This window comes from Mesoplodon densirostris, chromosome 4 (assembly GCF_025265405.1).
Source record: "Mesoplodon densirostris isolate mMesDen1 chromosome 4, mMesDen1 primary haplotype, whole genome shotgun sequence".
Classification (NCBI taxonomy): Eukaryota; Metazoa; Chordata; class Mammalia; order Artiodactyla; family Ziphiidae; genus Mesoplodon; species Mesoplodon densirostris.
In genome coordinates this window covers 36,342,706-36,366,054 of record NC_082664.1, presented here as the reverse complement: position 1 = coordinate 36,366,054, position 23,349 = coordinate 36,342,706, and the positions used below count along the sequence as shown (strand labels likewise).

Genomic DNA, 23,349 nt, shown 5'->3' with positions numbered 1-23,349 from the left:
TTTCTCCTCAAACTCCTGAATCTCATTATTGCCCCCTATTAGTACACAAACTGCTTTCCTGAGTATACTATTCACCTCCTAACCTCTAAAACCTGCTCTGATATTTTTCTTCCTTAACCTGTCTATATCATTTGACATCAGTGGCATTCCTCACCCACCACCTTGAAACTATCTCTTTCCTGGTGTTCCATGATTGTTCTCTCTTGATGCCCTGCCAACTACTACTTTTTTTCCTCATCATTCCTTATCTTGATCCCATTCCCTAATTGAAATATTCACCTAGGATGCTGTTCTTTGCTGTGTCTTCCACTCTCTCTAAATTCTCCCTTAGAGTTTTCCTCTCATGTCAAATATATGCAGGTAACTTCCCATATCTGTAGCCCTAAACTTAACCTCTTTTGTAAAATCAAGCCTTCATTTACAACTTCCTCTGGATATTTCCACCTGATGTTCCACCATTGCGTAATCTCACTCACCATCTTTCCCTTCCTACCAGGAAGAGTGGAATACTTCCTTCCTGATTTGCCTCTTTTTTAAAGGCATCACTATTCCCTGAAACTGTTATTGCCAAGGTCATCAGTGACATTTAATTTTTTTCATTTTTAATTACAGTAGAATACACATAACAAAAAATTTATCATCTTAACTATTTTTAAGTGTAGACTTCAGTAGTTTTAAGTACATTCACATTGTTGTGCAACCAATCTCCAGAACAGTTTTTATCTTGCAAAACTGAAATTCTATACTCATTAAACACAGCTCCTCATTTCCTCCCTCCCACAGCCCGTGGCAACCACCATTCTACTTTCTATCTATATGAATTTGGTTACTCTCAGTACCTCATATGAGTGTCATCATATAGAATTTGTCTTTTTGTGTCTGCCTTATTTCACTTAGCAAAATACCCTCAAGTTTCAACCATGTTGTAGCATGCGTCAGAATTTTCTTCCTTTATAAGGTTTCTTAAAGGAGGTGAGTCTTGAGCCTTCAGTATAGTTTTTAACAATGTAAAAAATGACCACGGATTGGCAGACTGAGAGACAGTGCTGAGTATAGTTGAGGAGGAGAAAGTCATAAGATTGATGTTTGAGAAAGATCATTTTCAGTAGATGTGTGCTCCTGAGCAACAGAAATGTCAAAACCCCCATACAAAGACCACCGGAGCCCTGGGTAGGACTCATTAGAATTTTTAATCTAGGCAAGTTGCTGGAACTGGACAGTCAGTAGCCTTATCTTTGGAACGTATGAATCTATGTGGAGTTACTATTAAATCACTTTGTTCATGATCTTAGAACATGTGGTTCTGAATGAGCTGGTGTTAAAAAACAATTTCAGCTAAGACAGTTTGTGCTCTGTATTATGGTTTGGCACAATTTATCTGTATTAAAAGTCATAGTACACTTTTGCCAATTCTGATTTCAATTTCATTTCTCAGTGACCCCACTTCTGGTCACTTTCAGCCTAAATTAGCTCATTATCTTTGAGATGTGATCAATCCAGATTGGTACCACTTTTTGATGGGCTATGATTGTGTATTAGGTTTTCTGAGGTAGTTTTTTTGATCTCTACATGCACCATGCCTTTGTGTACTTTTTATTTCACGATAATTTGTTGAACCATATAGCTTACAGCAAATGTGCAACAACATTTAAGGCTCTAGAATTTATATATTCAGCCACTGCCATACAGACAAACATTAGGACAAATATATTACCAAAGTTTGCAAGGTACTTCAAAGCCATGATTCTAGACTTCCAAACCTGTACATGAAAATATGTCAAATATTTTAGCATGGTTCCCTTTACAAGAAGAAAGGAGCAAATCTTTGTATTATGTAGTAGCCATCCAGTAAACTCAAAAATTGCTTAAAAAGTATAAAAGACAACAGATTTATTCCAAATTTGGGAAAGCCAAAACCAAGAAGAGTTGTCAGAAGAAACAAGATATTAATATGTCATAAATAAAGACAATAAATATTTACAGACAATATTTTTAATCAACAATAAGTAACCATTATTTTTAGAAGCTTTTGATTAAAATGATTTAAGAATGTGCCATAAACCAGAGAGTTAACAGAATATTTTGGTTATAAAAAGGGACCTTTGTTATCTGGACACAAAATAACTTAGCCATTTTTAACAAAAAGAAAACCCAAATTCTAGTAACAATTTACAATAAAAGATCCATAGACCTTTTTTCCTTATGAATAAGCCCATGTCATGTAGCCAACTTTGTCAGTGTTTTTAATACATATTATTCTTTCTGTATATTCATTATTTGTAGTTATTACTGCCAAGCAATAAGTCATTTCCCTTCAGACCTTCTATACTTTACTGAATAATACTCCTAAATTTACTTTTTACTGTCTTCCTTTATATTTTGGCACAATCAGTAATTTTTACTTTAAGAAAAATATTGTTCTGTTTTTTCCTAATAAATAAAACATAATCATTACCTTGCACAAGCATTCCTCTATCTTCATATATCCTTTCTACCCTGTTAATGATGGTTACTTTAACCTGTTAATGATGTACTTAATAAAAACACTGGTATATATTTTTTTAACATCTTTATTGGAGTATAATTACTTTACATTGGTGTGTTAGTTTCTGCTTTATAACAAAGTGAATCAGCTATACATATACATATAGCCCCATATCTCCTCCCTCTTACGACTCCCTCCCACCCTCCCTATCCCACCCCTCTAGGTGGACACAAAGCACCGAGCTGATCTCCCTGTGCTATGCGGCTGCTTCCCACTAGCTATCTATTTTACATTTGGTAGTGTATATGTCCATGCCACTCCCTCACTTCTTCCTAGCTTACCCCTCCCCCTCCCCATGTCCTCAAGTCCATTCTCTACGTCAAGCACTGGTATATTAAACATTATAGTGTCCACATATCCAAGATTATTGATCAGTCAATCAAAATAATATTAGTTTAAGATCTGAGGGTTAACTAAGGATCTGGCAATTAAAATTTAATTTCTTATAAAGTCATGATTTAATAGAAGCATTATAAGAATTCATCTTGTAAGGGAGGGAAAATATTTTTTCCTCTACTTTTCTAATTTCTCAAGCTCTGAATTTTATTACCTCTGTAACAAAAGACAGATTAATAAGAGAAAAGCACAGCATTAATTTAATGTAAGTTTTATGTAACATGAGAGCCTTCATTTTTAAAAAATGAAGACCTGAAAAATCAGTTAAACCTGAGCATTTTTTTAACTAGTTTTGATGAAGAATGGAAGGTTGTGGAGAAATATGAAAGGACAGAAGTCATGAGGAGAGTGTAGTAAACTGGGGGAAACTTAGCAAGGCCTGTTCCTTCAGATTCCTCTCTCTGTCCCTTCACCTTAAGAGATAAGGATGCTCCTTTCCTCTGGGCATAGGGAGAGCACTAACATAAGAGTTTTTTGACATGCTTCAGGGGAAAGTCAGAAAGTCCTTCCTGCATGTACTATTTCTCAAATTCCTTCAGCTTAAAATATTCACTATGCCAAATGCCATATTTTGGGGTAGCGTGTCTTGAACCTCATCAGTCTCTTTTCACAGAGACATTCCATATCATCATCCCCATATTTAGATGAACACAATTTAGAAGGTTCAAATTAGGATTTTTTTAATAAGAAAATAGGGAATTCCCTGGCAATCCAGTGGTTAGGTCTCCACACTTCCACTTCCAGAGGCCCAGGTTTGATCCCTGGTCAGGGAACTAGGATCCCACAAGTTGTGTGGCACGGCCAAAAAAAAAAAACCTATTAAGATTTTTTATATATGTGTATGTATAACTGATTTACTTTGCTGTACAGCAGACACTAACACAAGGTTGTAAATCAACTATACTGCAATAAAAATTGTTTTAAAAATTTTTTTAAAATAAGAGTCTTTAAGAATAGAAAAAAAAGGCAGAGAGACCCAAGGCTTACATAACTAGAATATTATACTAGTATAACTTCCTTACATGGTGGTAAAGTTAGGAAAAAAACACAGGACAGTTTTTTTTGTTGGTTTTTTTTTTTGCGGTACACGGGCCTCTCACCGTTGTGGCCTCTCCCGTTGTGGAGCACAGGCTCCGGGCGCACAGGCCTAGCGGCCATGGCTCATGGGTCCAGCCGCTCCGCGGCATGTGGGATCTTCCCGGACCAGGGCACGAACCCATGTCCCCTGCATCGGCAGGTGGACTCTCAACCACTGCGCCACCAGGGAAGCCCACTGGACAGTTTTTAAACTAAAATTATTAAATCAGTCTAACATGTACAGAATCATGATAATAGAAATAGAATATGAATTTTTTCTAATACAATTTGTAAACCTCTGTATTTATAAACCAAATTCTTAAAGACTGCTTAGATCATGTTTAAAAGCTCTGTATGTTCCTTTTTCTTTCTTACATCCAAGGCAATTAATTTAACTCTCAATTAAAACTTTTTTTTTCAGAGTTTAATTAAAAGCCATTTAGAATAAGACCGTTCTCCATTAGAGTTTATAATCTGACTTTTCTCACCTTTTTTTGTGTTAGGTCTGTTTGTCTGGACTATCTAGGTATTTCTAAGGTGTGGCCATAATTAATTAATGGAATTAATTAATTAGTTACATTTTCCAAAAGAAGGAGAAAGTAAGGATGTATAAGGAAGCTGTTTGCAATGGATATGGTAATAGTTACTGACCTATAAAATTCTAATACCTTCCCTTTGCAAAGAGGAGAAAAGTCTTAGATGCAGACAAACCCATTTCAATACATTAAAAAGAGAGAAAGTAAGTTATTACAACCAGTCTTAGGCCCTTTGACAATTCCATCAAGATCATCAAGATAGGATTAAATAGGATTATTCCATCAAGGTAGGACTAAATCTCTGAAGAACAGAAACAAAGAGGGAGGTCTCTTAAAATAAATTAAGTGATTTCTCTTTTAGACAAATAAGACAGAGAATTTCCTCAATCCAGGGTTTAGCAAACTTCTAAATATTTTGTATTTTTATTGAACTTTCATTTTGAAGCAATGCATAACAATAAAAGTGAAAATCATTGAATATTCCGAATTGTATTCGCCCTTTGTTCTAAAAGTGCTTTCAAGTGAATAATTGTCTTGTCAAAAGTACTCCAAAATGACCACTGCAGTTCCACATTTTCCTTGATGAAACTATGCTTTCTAGAAAAATAAATGCAAGAAAGATAAAACAGAAGCCAACTTATGCCAGGAGAAGTACAAGTTTATTATTAGATGAATCCATGAATTCATTAGCTAAAAGCCAGTCAACAGGGAAAATATCACTTATATATGTCTAAAGTCCTTAAAACTAAGGTTGAGAACAGAGCTGGAGGAATCAGACTCCCTGCCTTCAGACTATACTAGAAAGCTACAGTAATCAAGACAATATGGTACTGGCACAAAAACAGAAACATAGATCAATGGAACAAGATTGAAAGCCCAGAGATAAACCCACACACCTATGGTCAACTAATCTATGACAAAGGAGGCAAAGATATACAATGGATAAAAGACAGTCTCTTCAATAAGTGGTGCTGGGAAAACTGGACAGCTACAGGTAAAAGAATGAAATTAGAACACTCCCTAACACCATACACAAAAATAAACTCAAAATGGATTAGAGACCTAAATGTAAGACCGGACACTATAAAACTCTTAGAGGAAAACATAGGCAGAACACTGACATAAATCACAGCAAGATCTTTTTTGATCCACATCCTAGAGTAATGGAAATAAAAACAAAAATAAACAAATGGGACCCAATGAAACTTAAAAGCTTTTGCACAGCAAAGGGAACCATAAACAAGATGAAAAGACAACCCTCAGGATGGGAGAAAATATTTGCAAATGAATCAACAGACAAAGGATTAATCTCCAAAATATATAAACAACTCATGCAGCTCAATATTAAAAAAAAAAAAACCCAATCCAAAAATGGGCAGAAGAGCTAATAGACATTTCTCCAAAGAAGACATACAGATGGCCAAGAAGTACATGAAAAGCTGCTCAACATCACTAATCATTAGAGAAATGCAAATCAAAACTACAATGAGGTATCACCTCATACCAGTTAGAATGGGCATCATCAGAAAATTTACTAGCAACAAATGCTGGAGAGGGTGTGGAGAAAAGGGAACCCTCTTGCACTGTTGGTGGGAATGTAAATTGATACAGCCACTGTGGAGACCAGTATGGAGGTTCCTTAAAAAACTAAAAATAGAATTACCATATGATCCAGCAATCCCACTACTGGGCATGTACCCAGAGAAAACCATAATTCAAAAAGACACATACACCCCAACGTTCATTGCAGCAGTATTTACAATGGCCAGGTCATGGAAGCAACCTAAATGCCCATCGACAGACAAATGGATAAAGAAGATGTGGTACATATATACAATGGAATATTACTCAGACATAAAAAGGAACAAAATTAGGTCATTTGTTGAGACGTGGATGGATCTAGAGACTGTCATACAGAGTGAAGTAAGTCAGAAAGAGAAGAACAAATATTGTATATTAACGCATGTGTGTGGAACCTGGAAGAATGGTACAGATGAACAGGTTTGCAGGGCAGAAGTTGAGACACAGATGTAGAGAAGAAACGTATTGACACCAAGGGGGGAAGTAGCGGGGGGTGGGGGTGGGATGAATTGGGCGATTGGGATTGACATGTATACACTGATGTGTATAAAATTGATGACTAATAAGAACCTGCTGTATACAAAAATAAATTTAAAAATTAAAAAAAAAAAAAAAACTAAGGTTGAACCCTTGAGAGCTAACCCTAAAAGTCAGCAGGCCAGAATTGGGTGGTAGATCTCTCTGAAAGCCAGTTTCTCATACATAAAGAAAAGTTCTTACAGACACACAACAATGTAGCCAATTGACAAACAAAATGGTTAGTAGCAAATCAACACTTTAGCAAACCAACATTAAGGAAAACAAAAGTCCTTACAAATTCAGTCAGATAACCAAAAAGTCCTGGGAACCTTACTCTTAGAGCAGAAAAATTTTCCATCTACCCTTCTAGGTTCTTTGGCTGATCTAATAACTAAATTGGCATAAGGCAGATTAACAGGAGAAAATTTTAATTTTGTACATATAGGAATCCCATAAAAATAGGAGACCCAAAGGCAGTCAGGCAATTGAGGCTTATATGTCAGTCTGAGCTAAGGAATGGGATAGGGCCTGGGGCTTCAAAGGGGAGAAGGGCAGTTCAGGAAGATGAGAAGAGCAGATGTTTAGTAATCAGATGTTTGCCCTACCATGCAGGTTAAGTCTTTCAGATAAAAAGTTATCTCTGGTAATGGCTCTCTTTCTGGGCCAGGCCCCCTATCTAAATTCTTTTAGGCAGTTAAGGGAGTAGTAAATGTTTTTATTGAGTCTGCTGGGTCCTGATTGCCTTCAGCTCAAAGTAATGCATGTGCCAAATGGGCACATTTGGAGGTGGCATATTCTGCTCCCCTTCAAAAACAAAATAAATTTCAGCTAACTTTGGGACCTCAGCAATAAAGGATCAGAGTTTAAGGTAAGTGCTGGACTTAGCATCATAAAGACTCCCCTGAGCAAAGAGGCTCAAAAGACCTCAGTGAAGTGCAGTGGAACCAGTATGAGAATAGTGGTGGCATGAGGTCTTGCCTAAGTGTTGGTAGGGACCTTCATGACCATCATTGTCCTAGTACAAAGGCCACCAGGGAAACATGTTGATCATACAAAGCTGGATATATTAAACTTTCTGAGCAAGGAAGAGCATCACCTTGAGAGTCTCAGTAGTGTCTCGAGGAGGAAGTTACAGAAGGATACTCACAGGATTTTGAGGACTGGGATTGGTCATGAGGTGGTTTTAAGGTAGTTAGTAAGTACGGTCTAGGCAGAGACTGATCACATTTTGTGAAATAGGTGAGTTGCTGAAACAATTTCATTTTATCTTTGGAGCACAAGTCCATATGGAGTTACCATGGTCTCTAATTGTCCATAATCTTATAGGAACATACAGGTCTGAACAAGCTTGTGTTATAACAATTTGACTTAAGATAGTTTTTTATCATAGTTTGGTACAGTTTACCTGTTAGGCAAGTAATCGTACAGTTTTGCAAGTAGATGTGTCTATTTTATTTCTCAGAAGGAAAGAGTCTGTCGGCAAGATAGCCAATTATAAGGCTTTTGCAGAAATTCAGATATATTGAATGCCTGAAATTGGGGGATGGGGAGGGTTGATAAGAGAGTGAATGAAAATGTAGTGTCAAGGAGGAGATGGATTCCTGTGTATAAAGCAGCAAAACATTAAAAAAAAAAGGAGATGAGTAAGGATTAAGGATTGAAACCTTTAGGAAGATAGTGGACAATAAAGGAAAAAAATCAAAGGCTAAATGTTTGAAAGCTGGAAATACAGTGACACCATTGACAATAACAGAAACAGGAAATTGAAATTTAGTAGGTGGTAGATAAGAAAGTAACAAGGTATCAAGATAATGGGTTATGTTTTTGTGTTTTTGTTTGTTTGTTTTGGGTTATGTTTTATTTTACTTTATATTGTATTTTTTCTTTTATATTTTAACTAGAATAAGTTTCAGGCATCATTCCAGAGATGACTAGAAGTATAAGAAGCTGGAAAATAAGATTACATTTTTAAAGAAGAATATTGTGAATTTATTCTAGTATATGCAACCTTATAATCTTCCATTCGATTCTGCACGTTCTCTTTGAAAATACTGAAAATGCACTGGAAATCCCATACCCTCACTTAACTAGCTATTATTTCATTATGTCAATTTTACAGACAAACAGCTGGTTCTCCAGTGATCACAATTGTTCTATTATTTCTGGAACTGTGTGCAGCAAAATAACAGAGAGGAACATGAGTGGCAAAGAAACCACCCTAATAACGGGGAAATCTTATTACTCCGTTGGTGGTCAGTACCCTTTGTAAAAAAAATATTATATAACCGCTCAGTTTTCTTTCTGCAGCAACTTGTCTGATTAATGGAGTTTAAAAGCTGCAAGCCTTGGCCTTATAAAATTATAAGTTCAATAACTGTGTGTTAATTAAGATCAGAAAATTAATCTGTATTAGTACTGCAATAGCAATTTTCCAAGCTCTGCCAGTGACTAAGGATGAAAGTGGGTTGCAGTGTCACATGGGATCTGATTAAGTTAGATTAGCGCAGTATTTGAAGGGAAGTCTCCCAGGTGACAGTGAATAAGATGATCAAAGTTTTTCTGCAGATATTTTAAGGGGACAGTTGTTTGCAAAGCTACTACTTTTCCAGCATAAAGCCAATGGTCCAGCCACATGGTATCACTAATGAGTCAGAAGGAAGACTAAAGGGGCTTGAGGTCATTGTTTGGCAGAACTGAGATACAAAACCCTGTGTATTGGCCATATTAACAGCCTAAGCATCTGAAATGTGCAGGCTTGCCTTCAACCTCCTAAGATAATATTCCAGATTTTCTCACTTCGAAGATGTACTTTTTTTTTTCATTTTGTAATTTTCTGAAATCAAAGTACATCTTAAAATTGTGTAAATTAAATTTGCATGTTGTGTGTGTCTGTGTGTGTTAGGGACCTCCTACTGTTAAGTATTTTATAATCTAATAAATGTAAATCTGTGTTCACGTTATAAACTGATTCCATCCATACTAGCATCTAGGAGTAACAATATGAGAACAATTGGGGGGAATTAGGTGCTCTTTCAATATCATGTATCATAAAGAAAGGACAGAGAATTGTTTTTATTGTATATTTATCTATGTTAACTGAGTGTTCATTATCTCAGTCCTAGCAACTGCCTTTCAAGGTAGTTTTATTACTGTATATTATAAATGAGAAAATTATGGTATAATGTGTTTGGGCAACTTGAATTTGAACCTTATCTGAATAAGGTAGACTCTTGCTACTACGCTACACTGCTTCATTGGAACATCCTAACATAAAATAAGCTTCTTATAATTTTCTTCATTGACGTATAATAGTAGATATTAAATCTCTAAAGGGTGATTCAGTTCAAAGTCATGGAATCATGGGTGTGTGCAGTTAAGTATTACTTGTTTAAGCTTGCTAATAGAGACAAGGTATCTGTCTCCCTCTCCTTCAAATAAGTTTAACTTCTTCAATACTACTGATCCCACTTCACAAAAGAGATCAAAAAGCTTGAAAGAAAAGATAAATGATCATTCTCTTCAGACTTGAGAATATCATGTCACACAGTCTCTTCCTCAAATATCCTCAGTGAAGGACAGATTAGAAAATAATAGTGGGAGGAAAAAAGAAAGTTTTTTTTTTCAATTTGACCCAGTAAACAACCAACCAGTAGAAAGGCAGCTATCTCCAGAGCACTATTCTGTCAAATTGTAGCCAAAGCTGGTGTGATATTTGGCCTGCTGTTTAGTCACCACTTAAATTTCTGCATGTTTTTTAATTCTGGAGGAATGTTTTCTGATCCTCCTATGCCTTCAGTATTTATCAAAGATCATTTGAGCATATATCTTCTATGGGCCAGATACTGTTATAGGTGCTAGATATGCCAAACTGTTTGCTAGATCTATTTTTTTCCCATTAACAATAGGCAATATTATCCTAAGAAAATAATTTATAGTGGGTTTTTATTTTTTTGGCTCTGTAGCTGCTAAATCCTGAAGATGACCTCTTACCAGGAAAGATTCGAGACAGCAATCGTTCAACCCTCTTAGCAACAATTCAGGAACATGGATACCCCACAATCAACTTGGGAATTGTGGGAGACAAGTAAGTATTGGATTTTATTTTGAAGTTGTTATTGTACAAATATGAATTTTGGGAGTACTAACTAGGCGGGATTGTTGCTAAAGAGAAAGAAATTTAATACCATAATTTTCACTTATTTCTTTCTTCAGAAGTCAAAGAATTATGGAGATGTCTATGTCCTTTAGCGATAGACATTTTCCTGGAATGCCTTTTACAATAGGAGAAATATGTTGCTCTGCTTTGGGTGTTATTCCTATTCAGACTTTTACTTATGTCAAGAAAGATAGGGAAGACATGGGTGAGAAGAGGGAAATATCAAAATTAGTACTAACTGATTCTTTGAAGTTTAAGTACAATTATTTTCTAGGACTTTTATATTGATTTTTGTATTCTTATATAACCTGAGTTTCTCCAGGCTTCACCCACCTGTAAGTACAAAGGGAGGCACATTGACTATAATTGCCCATCTCTGAGAGCATATTACCCCATTTACTAAATTAACTCAGCTCTCTGCTAAATTCTCCAAGTATTTCTATAAATTTCCAACTGCATCTCCAGCTCCAGCTGCACATGCAATCAAAAAGTCTGCTCTTTCTGAGCATCCCACTTCCATGCAACACTGCTGTTCAGCCATCTTTCACCAGGCACTATTTCCAGTTCACCAGAGGTGTGCCTGCTCTTAGTAACACTCAAACAACAGCCTGCTGGAGACAAAGCTAGGAGACAAATCTGAGTGATGGATGCCCTGATGTATCTGTCACCCATAATTGCCCCTTTCTGTCTTATCACCACCTTGTCACTGAGCAAAGCTCATTATGCCTGGATCCTCCTTCCCTTAAGATGAGTGCTTTCCCAGGGCTCAAATATGCTCTTGAAGAGGCTCTGCCCTACCATTTCACAAGGTATGCTGGGACTCCTATAAACCCCAGTTTAGGCTCAAACTGGACACAATGTAGTCCAAACCTGGAACACAGCGTCTTGCTAGTAACCTGAAAGGCAGTAGTTTTTATGTTAATCTCACCTTTTAAACTTCTCTTCTTTCCTCCTGATTTTTTCTTTCCCTGTGGACACTGGAGTAGAGTCTGTTACACATATTTTCAAACATCATTTTTTTTTAATTCACCATTTGTATTTACCTGAAAGTTTAGTTCTAGAGAAGTCCATAGGTAAGTAACCAGCCAACTTAGAACCCATGCTGGTGAAGCCAGTGCTGCAGGTTACCTAGTATCACCCTGACCCAGGCTCCGTAGCCCTGGGAAGGGATAGAAAGAACCCAGTGAAAAAAAGCAGGGAGGGTTGAATTTGGACCTGACTAGTAACCCATCCTTTAATATATATAAACTTCCAAGCATCTAAAGTATCACCCTGACCCAGGCTCCGTAGCCTTGGGAAGGGATAGAAAGAACCCAGTGAAAAAAAGTGGGGAGGGTTGAATTTGGACCTGACTAGGAACCCATCCTTGCATATATATAAACTTCCAAGCATCTAAAAAGTATCCTGATGCAGATACACCTTTAAATAAGGCAAAAATTAATTTCTGAGAGGAGGTAGGATGAACCCAAGAGTTCCAATAGCACAGAACAGGCCTGAAACTCTAGGGAACAAATGCACCAGATTTAGAATTTGTTTCCCAGCCACTGCTGACTCTGGCCCTGCCTCCAGGTGCATTAATGAGCTCCAAGAACTATTATAAGGTAAAAGGTGCTTTTTGTTTGTGTGTGTCATTTTTACCTTATGCTGTCTTGACTATAATTCTGTTCATGCTCTCCTCCTAATGTTGTACTTTTGTATTTAAAAAAAAGCTAACTTGATATATACTATATATGCTGCCATTACCTTACTACAAAGGCCAAAACACCGTTGAAAGGTTCCTATGTTGATATGCTAATATTTGATTTTCTAGGACCAGCTGTTGATTTGTTGTAGACATTTCCTGATAATTAATGTTGCTATTACATGTAACTTCAAAATGTCCCTTGAAAACAGCATATAAAGAACAACAAAACTTACAAGCAAGATACAGGCAATTTTGAGAATATGCACATCTTTAGTATATTCTTTTCTTGGATTTAATACCTTACATAAAACTGAGAACAATTTTTTTAAAATACAATTGATGCAGATCTAAACTTTCTCAGTCTTAGAGTGCTATACTGAAGAGGCCCAGAGTAAATGGTTTAAAATGCAGAGGTGGAATGTGGGAGGAAAGAATTTATAACTGTTCAGATGGAAATCTGTGCTGGGAATTTAGCAAAGGAAACAACGTACATTTAATCTGCAGCCTGTTGATATTCTGTGAAGGTTGTCTCCCTCTTCATTCTTCTCTTTCCTATATAGCCGTTTGCTAATGAAAGCAAATGTTGTTATACAGAAGCCTCTATGTGAAGCTCTCCAGGGAAACAAGCAGGGTCATGGGAGAAACTACCCTATGTTTAAAGCAGGGAGAGAAATAGCTCAAGAATGTCAGCAAGCACGGAACCCTTACTCAGCTATGCCAGATAAGAGTAGGGAGTAAGAGTGCTATTCTTGTTATTTTTAAAAGGTTTCAGTCTGGGTTTAAATTCTGTATGGTTCTACTTCTTAGCTCTTATTCTTATCACCTACCATGACTTTAACAATAAATGTTAAAATTGAAGGGTAAGACTCTATAGCTTATTTGGATTGACCTGGATGAATTTTGCCTTTGTTTCTTGTACATTTCATTTAAAAAGAGGGTACAATGGAGCTTATGAGAGGGGTGCTTCAAATACGTGAGCATTAACTATATTTTTAAAACATTCATTTTTAAGTATTATGTGAATATTAAAACACATTCCTTAGATATATTTTCTCTCATTGTGTGGAACACAATACTATTGTGGTTCCTAGTGTTTTTCTTTAAAAAGACAAAATTTTTTATAATGTAAAAAAATTTTTATTGAGGTATAATTTACCATGTTATATTAGTTTCAAGTGTACAACATAGTGATTCAGAATTTTTATAGATTATACACCATTTAAAGTTATAAAATATTGGCTGTATTCCTGTGCTGTACAATACATCCTTGTAGCTTATTTTATACATAGTAGTTTGTACCTCTTAATCTTCTACTCCTTAATCCCTCTTCTCTTCCCTCTCCCCACCAGTAAACACTAGTTTGTTTTCTATATATGTGAGTCTGTTTCTATTTTGTTATACTCACTAGTTTGTTTTATTTTTTAGATTCCACATATAAGTGATATCATATAGTATTTGTCTTTCTCTGTCTGACTTATTTCACTAAGCATGATACACTCCAGGTCCATTCATGTTGTTGCAAATGGCAAAAGTTTTTTCTTTTTCATGGCTGAGTAGTATTCTGTTGTATATACCACATCTTCTTTATTCATTCATCTGTTGATGGACATTTAGGTTACTTCCATATCTTGGCTATTATAAATAATGCTGCTGTGAACACTGGGGTACATGTATCTTTTCAAATAAGTGTTTTGGGGTATATACCCAGGAATGGAGTGACTGGGTCATATGGTAGTTCAATTTTTAGTTTTTTGAGAAGCCTCCATACTGTTTTCCACAGTGGCTGTACCAATTCACATTCCCTCCAACAGCATAGGAGGGTTCCCTTTTCTCCACATTCTCACCAACATTTGTTACTTGTGGTCTTTTTGATAAAAGCCATTGTGGCAAGTGTGAAGTGATATCTCATTGTGGTTTTGATTTGCATTTATCAATGATTAGCAATGTTGAGCATCTTTTCATGTGCCTATTGGCCTTGTGTATGAAAAAGACAAGCTTTTAAACCCAGAGATGTTCATTGAACTTGCCCAGCAATATACAAGTTATTGGCAGAGGTGGAAATGGAATCTAAGTTTCTTGAAAGTAACAATCCACAATTCTCATTATGAAGACAAGATAATATCGTTATGAAGATATTTCATTTTAGCTAGAACAGGAAGGATAAATAGGATTTGTGTATTTAGAAAAAGAGAGTATGTTAACCAAGTAGGAAACAGGGAATGAACAAAAATAGGGAAGCAGAAAGAATCGTTTACTCAGGTCAGGCCAGACTGTTTAGAGTAGGAGGTTCAGGTAGAAGGATAATAAATTTGGTAGAAATTTGAAGCCAGATTTTGAAAGGTTTTGTAATCTAGGCAGCACTACCCAATTTGGTTAAATTTGCAGCTTTTTTTAAAAGCAGAATTAACATAGTAAACCATATTTTGGAAAGATAATTTGCCCGAGTTGTATCACATGAGCTAAAGTTGGAGACCTACTAGAAATAAGAACAACAATACAGTTTGTTTATTCATTGTTCAGCTAGTCAGGAAGTATTAATTGTGTACCTATTTGAATCACCTGGAGATATTAAAAATGCTGATTGTGATTCAGCAAATCTGGAGTGGGCCAAAATTTTGCATTTCTAACAAGTTCCCAAGAATACCAAGCTACTGGTTCATGGATCACAGGAAGTAACAAGGGTATGGTAAACTTAATCATGATTCTACTATGAATTTTAAGCCAAAGGCTCTTGAGGATTCAAAACTGAAATAGATAAAGATCTTGTCCTTAAAATTACATGTACTGTAAATGCACTATAAATTACAGCCTAGTAATAAAGATGTTTTAGAAAGTTCCAGAGCCTATGCTCAAATTTGGAAGTAGAATTTTTTAAAAAGATATTAAATCAGAAGACATTTTGAAGGCTATTACATAGAACAGGAGGGTGTCAGTGTTGATTCATCTTCATCTGGATTGCAAAACCTCATCGAAATGGTATGTGTCTGTAAACACAAATAAAATGCCTGCGTAACCCAGCTATTAGGTCTCTCTACCACAATTTTACATCCCTCTCCAGCAATACACCATTTCAACTTCTTCATTCTCCTTTTGTAGTTTATTCTTTCTTGTTTTGGCAGCTTCTCTTCCTATGCTCATTCCCAAATGTGTCACCATGGCTTACCCTTGACCTTTTTTCCTTCTAATTCTGTATGCTATTTACTCCCAGATCTTATCTCTGTCTTGAGCTCCATGCCTAGATCCACCTGCTTACTAGGTATGTTTTTTTTTAAGTTCAATAGGCAGAGCAAATTCAACATGTAAAATTAAATTCATTGGACTTCCCTGGTGACGCAGTGGTTGAGAGTCCGCCTGCCGATGCAGGGGACACGGGTTCGTGCCCCGGTCCAGGAAGATCCCACATGCCGCAGAGTGGCTGGGCCCGTGAGCCATGGCCGCTGAGCCTGCGTGTCCAGAGCTTGTGCTCCGCAACGGGAGAGGCCACAACAGTGAGAGGCCCGCGTACCGCAAAAAAAAAAAAAAATTAAATTCATTATCCTTCCTTTCCTTTCTCTCTGCGCCTCCCACTACCATCTTACTCCATTTCTTTGAGTTCTTCTAGCTCAGTGACTGCGCCCACCAGCCACCCAGTCACCCGAGCCAGAAGAAACCTGAATGGAAAGCTTCTGTCTCTCACTCAGCCCTGTATTTAAATCCCATACAGTTTCCCTCATCAGTACTTCTTCTGTACGTTCCTATCTCTTCATTTCTACCATCCTGGCTTAGTTTGGGGCTCCATTTACTTTTTGTCTAGACATGAGGCTATCCTCTTAACTGGTCTCCCTGCCTCAAGACTTGTTCTCCTCTAACTCACCCTCTATTCTGCTACAAATATGATCTTTCCAAGGTGCCAATTATATACTTGTGGCAGAATTGGGGTTTTATTATATGTGGGTAAGTATACTCTAATAATCCAACAAACTTTTATGAAGGGTTATGCTATATCAGATGTTGTCTCAGTCTTTGGTACTACAGAAATGAATAAGATAGTTATTAGTAAGAACTACAAAGAAGTTTTCAATTCTATTTCACTCCTGTCTTTCCTCCCCACCCAATCCACATCCATTTTCTCCAGCCTCCTCACTCTAAACATGCCAGTCTTTTCCTGGAAAGAGATACTAATCTTTACTTACTACCTACTATATATATAGTACTATACTGCATTCTTTCACTTACTTATCTTATTTAGGCCTCATGAAACAACTGATCTACATAAGTGTCTTTTATCCTCATTTTGTAGATAATAATACTGAAGCTCAAAAAAATTAAATAAGCTGTTCAGAGTCATACAACTAGTAAAAGACAGAATGAGGAGTCCAGCCTAGGCCTGTCTAACTCCAGGGTCTTTCTCCTTTTGCTGTACTATGCTGCCCTCTTAACTGGGCTTAGCACCCACAATTTATTAATATTAAGGTTAATAAACTAAATATTCTATATCCATTTTAATAGATAAAACCCCTAAGTAAATAGTAAGTGTCAATATTTCAAAAGCCAGAGAGGAAAATTTAGTTTAAATTTTTAATTAAATATTGACTGTGTGTATGAATGAATTATAAGGACTTGAGTTGCAAAATTCTAGATCTTTAGGTGATATAGAAGTGGGGGAGAAAGGCAGGAGGATTTATTACAGTAGCTCAAGTTTACTTTCTGGACCCCTAGATAAAGCTTCTTATTCACTGTAAAATAGACACCTCTCCCTTCCATAAAGAGAAAATCCCCTTCCTTTTATAATTTCTTCTTTTATCTTTCCTTCCACAACTACTAGAGCCACTTTTGCAGCATTTATTACCTCTGGGTAATTTGTTATAACAAGTTCATAGTATCTTCCAGGGGGTGGGAAGGAGTGGAGAGAGGAGAATGGGAAAGAGGAGAAGAGAGCGTGCATGCAATGTAAATAATGGTAATTTGGTATTCAGATCTACATTAATTCAATTTACAAGTGACTGAGATTCACAAATGGCTACCCTATTCTAACCTTTCCCCTACTCACCATCTAAGCTCCTCTGTCAGTACTTTTAAGAGAAGGGAAGGGAGAGAAAGCTTTTTGAGAAGTGAAAGGGGAAAAGCCATCAACAGCAAGAAACTTTAGAGGAACAGTTAATCTCCTTATTCCCTGACTCTCAAGATCCAGTCTGTTTAGGAGAGGTGTTTTATTAAGCCCAAATGTCCTCCACATTGGCTAAATGTGTTTGTTCTGTTCACTTTGCTATACATCTTGATAATCTAATATTTAGAGGTGCATTTGTGTTTAAAAGTATTCTACCTGAGAGTGAGTTGTTCACATATTAATATTTAATAGTTCAAATCAGACATCCAACATCTGGGTAAATCTGCTGTCCTAAGTAAATAGGAACTAATCACTTAGAACTTAGAGTTCTTTGACTCATAGGGCAAATCCTGAACAGGACCACATCAGAACCTTAGCATAGCAAGATACTGTAGGCATGGCAAGAAGTACATTTGACAGCAGGAAAGGACTCTAGAAAGGTAGATAGGAAGATAACTTAAACAAATGCTTTCCATTTCAACATTCCTTCTTCAGTCTTCCACCTTGTTTCCAAAATTCAGGTTAATACTAAAGCATAATTCAGCAACATATGAGCTAAACATTATGAGCTAAATGAAGATTTGTTTGTTTGTTTTTAACTACCCTGGAGTCTTGCCCACCATCTGTGATATTATTTTTAAAGGAATGTGTTCCAGGTTCCAAACAGCCAATTTCTCATATAGACTCTGGGAACATAATCTGTGAGTTAGGAACTACCTGTGCGAAAAAAGACTCTCCTGAAGCAGTCAGCATACTACTGACTGTATACTGTCTTTCAGTGCTGTTTAAGGAGTTGTATTGGGTTGGCAAAAAAGTGCCTTCAGGGGCCTCCCTGGTGGCGCAGTGGTTAAGAGTCCGCCTGCCGATGCAGGGGATACGGGTTCGTGCCCCGGTCTGGGAGGATCCCATATGCCGCGGAGCGGCTGGGCCCGTGAGCCATGGCCGCTGGGCCTGCGCGTCCGGAGCCTGTGCTCCGCAACGGGAGAGGCCACAACAGTGAGAGGCCCACATACCGCAAAAAGAAAAAAAAAAAAAAAAAAAGTGCCTTCAGTTTTTAAGTAAAAATAAAAGACACATTTTTCATTTTCACCAAGAACTTTATCAAGCAACATATTCACCCTTTTCTTCGACTACCTTTGCCATTTTCCAGGCAACTTCATAATTCCATCTTCCCAAAACTTATCCTTTTGAGCAAAGAACTGTTCCAGGTGCCTTTTACAGTCTTCCAGGGAATTGAAATTTTTTCCATTAAGAAAATTTTGTAAAGACCTAAATAAATGGAAATCCAAAGGTGCAATGTCTGGTGAATACGGCAGATGAATCAGAACTTCCCAGCCAAGCTCTAACAGTTTTTTCCTGGTCATCAAAGAAGCATGCGATCTTGAATTATACTGATGGAAGATTATGCATTTTCTGTTGACTAATTCCAGATGCTTTTTGTTGAGTGCTGCTTCCAGTTGGTCTAACTGGGAGCAGTACTTGTTGGAATTAATCATTTGGTTTTCCAGAAGGAGCTCATAATAGAGGACTCCCTTCCAGTCCCACCATATATAAAGCATCACCTTCTTTGGATGAAGACTGGCTTCTGGTGTGGTTGGTGGTGGTTCATTTTACTTGCCCCATGATCTCTTCCAGCCCACATTGTCGTACAGTATCCAGTTTTCATTGCCTGTCACAATTTGTTTTAAAAACAGACCGTTTTCATTACATTTAAGTAGAGAGTCGCATGCAGAAGTATGGTCAAGAAGGTTTTCTTCACTTAATTTATATGGAACCCAAACATCAAAGCAATTAACATAACTAAGCTGGTGCAAATGATTTTCAGCTCTTGATTTGGATATTTTGAGTATGTCAGCTATCTCCCACGTGGTATGACGTTGATTGTTCTCAATTCATGTCTCCATTCTCGATTTGATCACTATCAACTTCAACTGATCTACCCAACCATGGAGCATCATCCAGCGAGAAATCTCCAGCACGAACCTTCGCAAACCACTTTTGACATGTTGGATCAGTCACAGCACTGCACAAATCTTTTTTTGTGTTTCAGTTGCATTTTTATCTTTCTTGAAATAATAAAGCATAATATGCCGAAATGTTGCTTTTTCTCCTCCATCTTCAATATTAAAATGGCTACACAAAAATTCACAAATTTTGATGTCTTTTTTTAAATGCATGCTGATATGACAGCTGTCACATACAATCAAACAAAATTGTTTAGAATGAAGGTAAAGGCAACTAAGTGCTACTAGAGCCATCTTACAGAAAAAAACGATCGAACCTTTTGGCCAACCCAGTAATTAGTAGTAGGACATTGAAACATTTTAAAATGGGTGTAACATGATCACCTTCTCTTCCTGGTCCAGTTCTATTATGAACTTCTTAGGCCATTGTTCTAGATATTCTAGGTATACATTTTCTTTTTTTCTTCTTTTTTATTTATTTTCCTGTTTATTTACTATTTTATTTTTTTATTGAAGCATAGTTGATTTACAATGTTATACAAGTTTTAGGTGTACAACATAGTGATTCAAAATTTTTATAGATTATACTCCATAGATAGTTATTATAAAATGCTAGCTATATTCCCTGTGCTATACAATACATACTTGTAGCTTGTCTATTTTGTACATAGTAGTTTGTACCTCTTAATCCTCTACCCCATCTTGTCCCTCCTCCTTTCCCTCTCCACACTGGTAAACACTAGTTTGTTCTCTGTATCTGTGAGTCTGTTTCTGTTTTGTTATATTCACTAGTTTGTTGTATTTTTTATATTCCACATATAAGCAATAACATTCAGTATTTGTCTCTCTCTGTCTGACTTATATTATTAAGCATAATACCCTCCAGGTCCAGCCGGCTATATTGTTGCAAATGACAAACTTCCATTCTTCTTTATGGCTGAGTAGTATTCCATAGTCTATATACACCATATCTTTATCCATTCACCTGTTGATGGACATTTAGGTTGCTTCCAGACTTGGCTGTTGTAAAGAATCCTGTTATGAACATTGGAGTGCATGTATCTTTTCAAATTAATGTTTTCATTTTCTTTGGATATATACCCAGGAGTGGAATGCTGGGTCATATGGTAGTTCTATTTTTATTTTTTTGAGGCATCTCTGTACTGTTTTCCACAGTGGCTGCACCAATTTACATTCCCACCAACGATGTACAAGGGTTCCCTTTTCTCCACATCCATGCCAACATTTGTTACCTGTGGTCTTTTTGATGATAACCATTGTGACAAATGTGAAATGATATCTCATTGTGGTTTCAATTTGCATTTCTCTGATGATTAGCGATGTTGAGCATCTTTTCTTCTGCCTCTTGGCCATCATATGTCTTCATTGGAAAAATGTCTATTCAGTTCTTATGCCCATCTTTTAATCAGAGTGTTTGGGGTTTTTTTAATATTGAGTTGTATGAGCTGTTTATATATTTTGGATATTGATCCCTTATTGGTCATATCATTTGCAAATATTTTTTCTCATTCAGTAGGTTCTTTTTTCATTTTGCCAATGGTTTCCTTTGCTGTGCAAAAACTTTTGAGTTTAATTAGGTCCCATTTATTTATTTTTGCTTTTGTTTCCTTTGCCTTAGGAGACAGCTCCAAAAAATTATTGCTACAATTTATTCAAAGACTATTCTGGGTTTTCTTCTAGAAGTTTTATAGTTTCTGGTCTAACATTTAGGTCTTTAATCCATTTTTAGTTTATTTTTGTATATAGTATGAGAAAGTGTTCTACTTTCATTCTTTTGCATATGGCTGTCCAGGTTTCCCAGCACCACTTATTGAAGAGACTGTCTTTTCTCCACGGTATATTCTTTGTTTTGTTTTTGTTTTTGTTTTTGTTTTTTTGCGGTACACGGGCCTCTCACTGCTGTGGCCTCTCCTGTTGCGGAGCACGGGCTCCGGACACGCAGACTCAGCGGCCATGGCTCATGGGCCCAGCCACTCCACAGCATGTGGGATCTTCCCGGACCGGGGCACGAACCCGTGTCCCCTGCATCGGCAGGCGGACTCTCAACAACTGCGCCACCAGGGAAGCCCTCCACTGTATATTCTTGCCTTCTTTGTCATAGATTAATTGACTACCACAGGGGCATGGGTTTATTTCTGGGCTTTCTATTATATTCCATTAATCTATATTTCTGTTTTTGTGCCAGTACCATACTGTTTTGATTACTGTAGCTTTGTAGTATAGGCTGAAGTCAGAGAGTCTGATTCCCCCAGCTCTGTTTTTCTTTCTCAAGATTGCTTTGGCTATTCAAGCTCTTTTGTGTTTCCATACAAATTAAAAAAATTTTTGTTCTAGTTCTGGGAAAAATGCCATTGGTATTTTTTAAGGATTACATTGAGTCTGTAGATTGCCTTGTCTTGTGTGGTTGTTTTAATTCTTCCAATCCATGAACACGGTGTATCTTTCCATCTGTTTGTGTGGTCTTCAATTTCTTTAATCAGTGTCTTACAGTTTTCTAAGTACAGATCTTTTACCTCCTTAGGTGGGTTTATTCCTGGGTATTTTATTCCTTTTGTTGTGATTATAAATGGGGTTGTTTCCTTAATTTCTTTTTCTGATCTTTTGTTGTTAGTGTATAGAAATGCAACAGATTTCTGTATATTAATTTTGTATCCTGCACCTTTACTGAATTCAGTGATGAGCTCTAGTAGTTTTCTGGTGGCATCTTTAGGATTTTCTAATGTATAGTATTATGTCATCTGCAACAGTGACAGTTTTACTTCTTCCCTTCCAATTTGGATTCCTTTTATTATTTTTCTTGTCTGATTGCTGTGGCTACAACTTCCAATACTATGGTGAAGAAAAGTGGTGAGAGTGCACATCTTTGTCTTGTCCCTGATCTTAGAAGAAATGCTTTCAGCTTTTCACCATTGAATATAATGTTAGCTGTGGGCTTATCATATATAGCCTTGTTATGTGGGGGTATGTAACCTCTATACCCACTTTATTGAGAGTTTTTATTATACATAAATGTTGAATTTTGTCAAAAGCTTTTTCTGCATCTGTTGAGATGATCACATAGTTTTTATTCTTCAATTTGTTAATGTGGTGTATCACACTGATTGATTTGCAGATATCAAGCCAGCCTTGCATTCCTGGGATAAATGTCACTGATCATGGTATGCGATCCTTTTAATGTATTGTTGGATTTGGTTTGCTAATATTTTGTCCAGGATTTTTGCATCTACATTCATCAGTGATATTGGCCTGTAATTTTTGTGTGTGTGTGATATCTTTGTCTGTATTGGTATCAGAGTGATGCTGACCTCATAGAATGAGTTTAGAAGCATCTTTCCTCTGCAATTTTTTGGAATAGTTTGAGGAGGATAGGTGTTAATTCTTCTCTAAATGTTTGGTAGAATTCACCTGTGAAGCCATCTGGACCTGGACTTTCATTTGTTGGAAGTTATTTGGTTACTAATTCAGTTTCATTACTGGCAATTGGTCTGTTCATGTTTTCTAATTCTTCCTGGTTCAGTCTTGGGAGATTGTACATTTCTAGGAATTTGTCCATTTCTTACAGGTTGTCCATTTTATTGGTACATAGTAGTTTTTGTAATCTCTTATGATCCTTTGTATTTCTGTGGTATCAGTCATAACTTTGCCTTTTTCATTTCTGATTTTATTGATTTGGGTCCTCTCTCTTTTTTCCTGATGAGTTGGCTGAAGTTTTACCCAATTTGCTTATCTTTTCAGAGAACCAGCTCTTAGTTTTATTGATCTTTCCTATTGTTTTTTCAGTCTC

General features: G+C 36.7%; 1 protein-coding gene across 3 annotated transcripts in view; it reads left to right on the top strand.

Moving 5' to 3' along the window:
• GPHN (gephyrin) overlaps positions 1 to 23,349 on the top strand; it is a 609,285-nt gene that overhangs the window by 530,040 nt on the left and 55,896 nt on the right. For all 3 annotated transcript variants that reach the window (XM_060095976.1, XM_060095978.1, XM_060095977.1), the window contains one exon: positions 10,617 to 10,738. In XM_060095976.1, the coding sequence (XP_059951959.1) occupies positions 10,617 to 10,738 (122 nt within the window). The remainder of the gene's footprint in view (positions 1 to 10,616; positions 10,739 to 23,349) is intronic.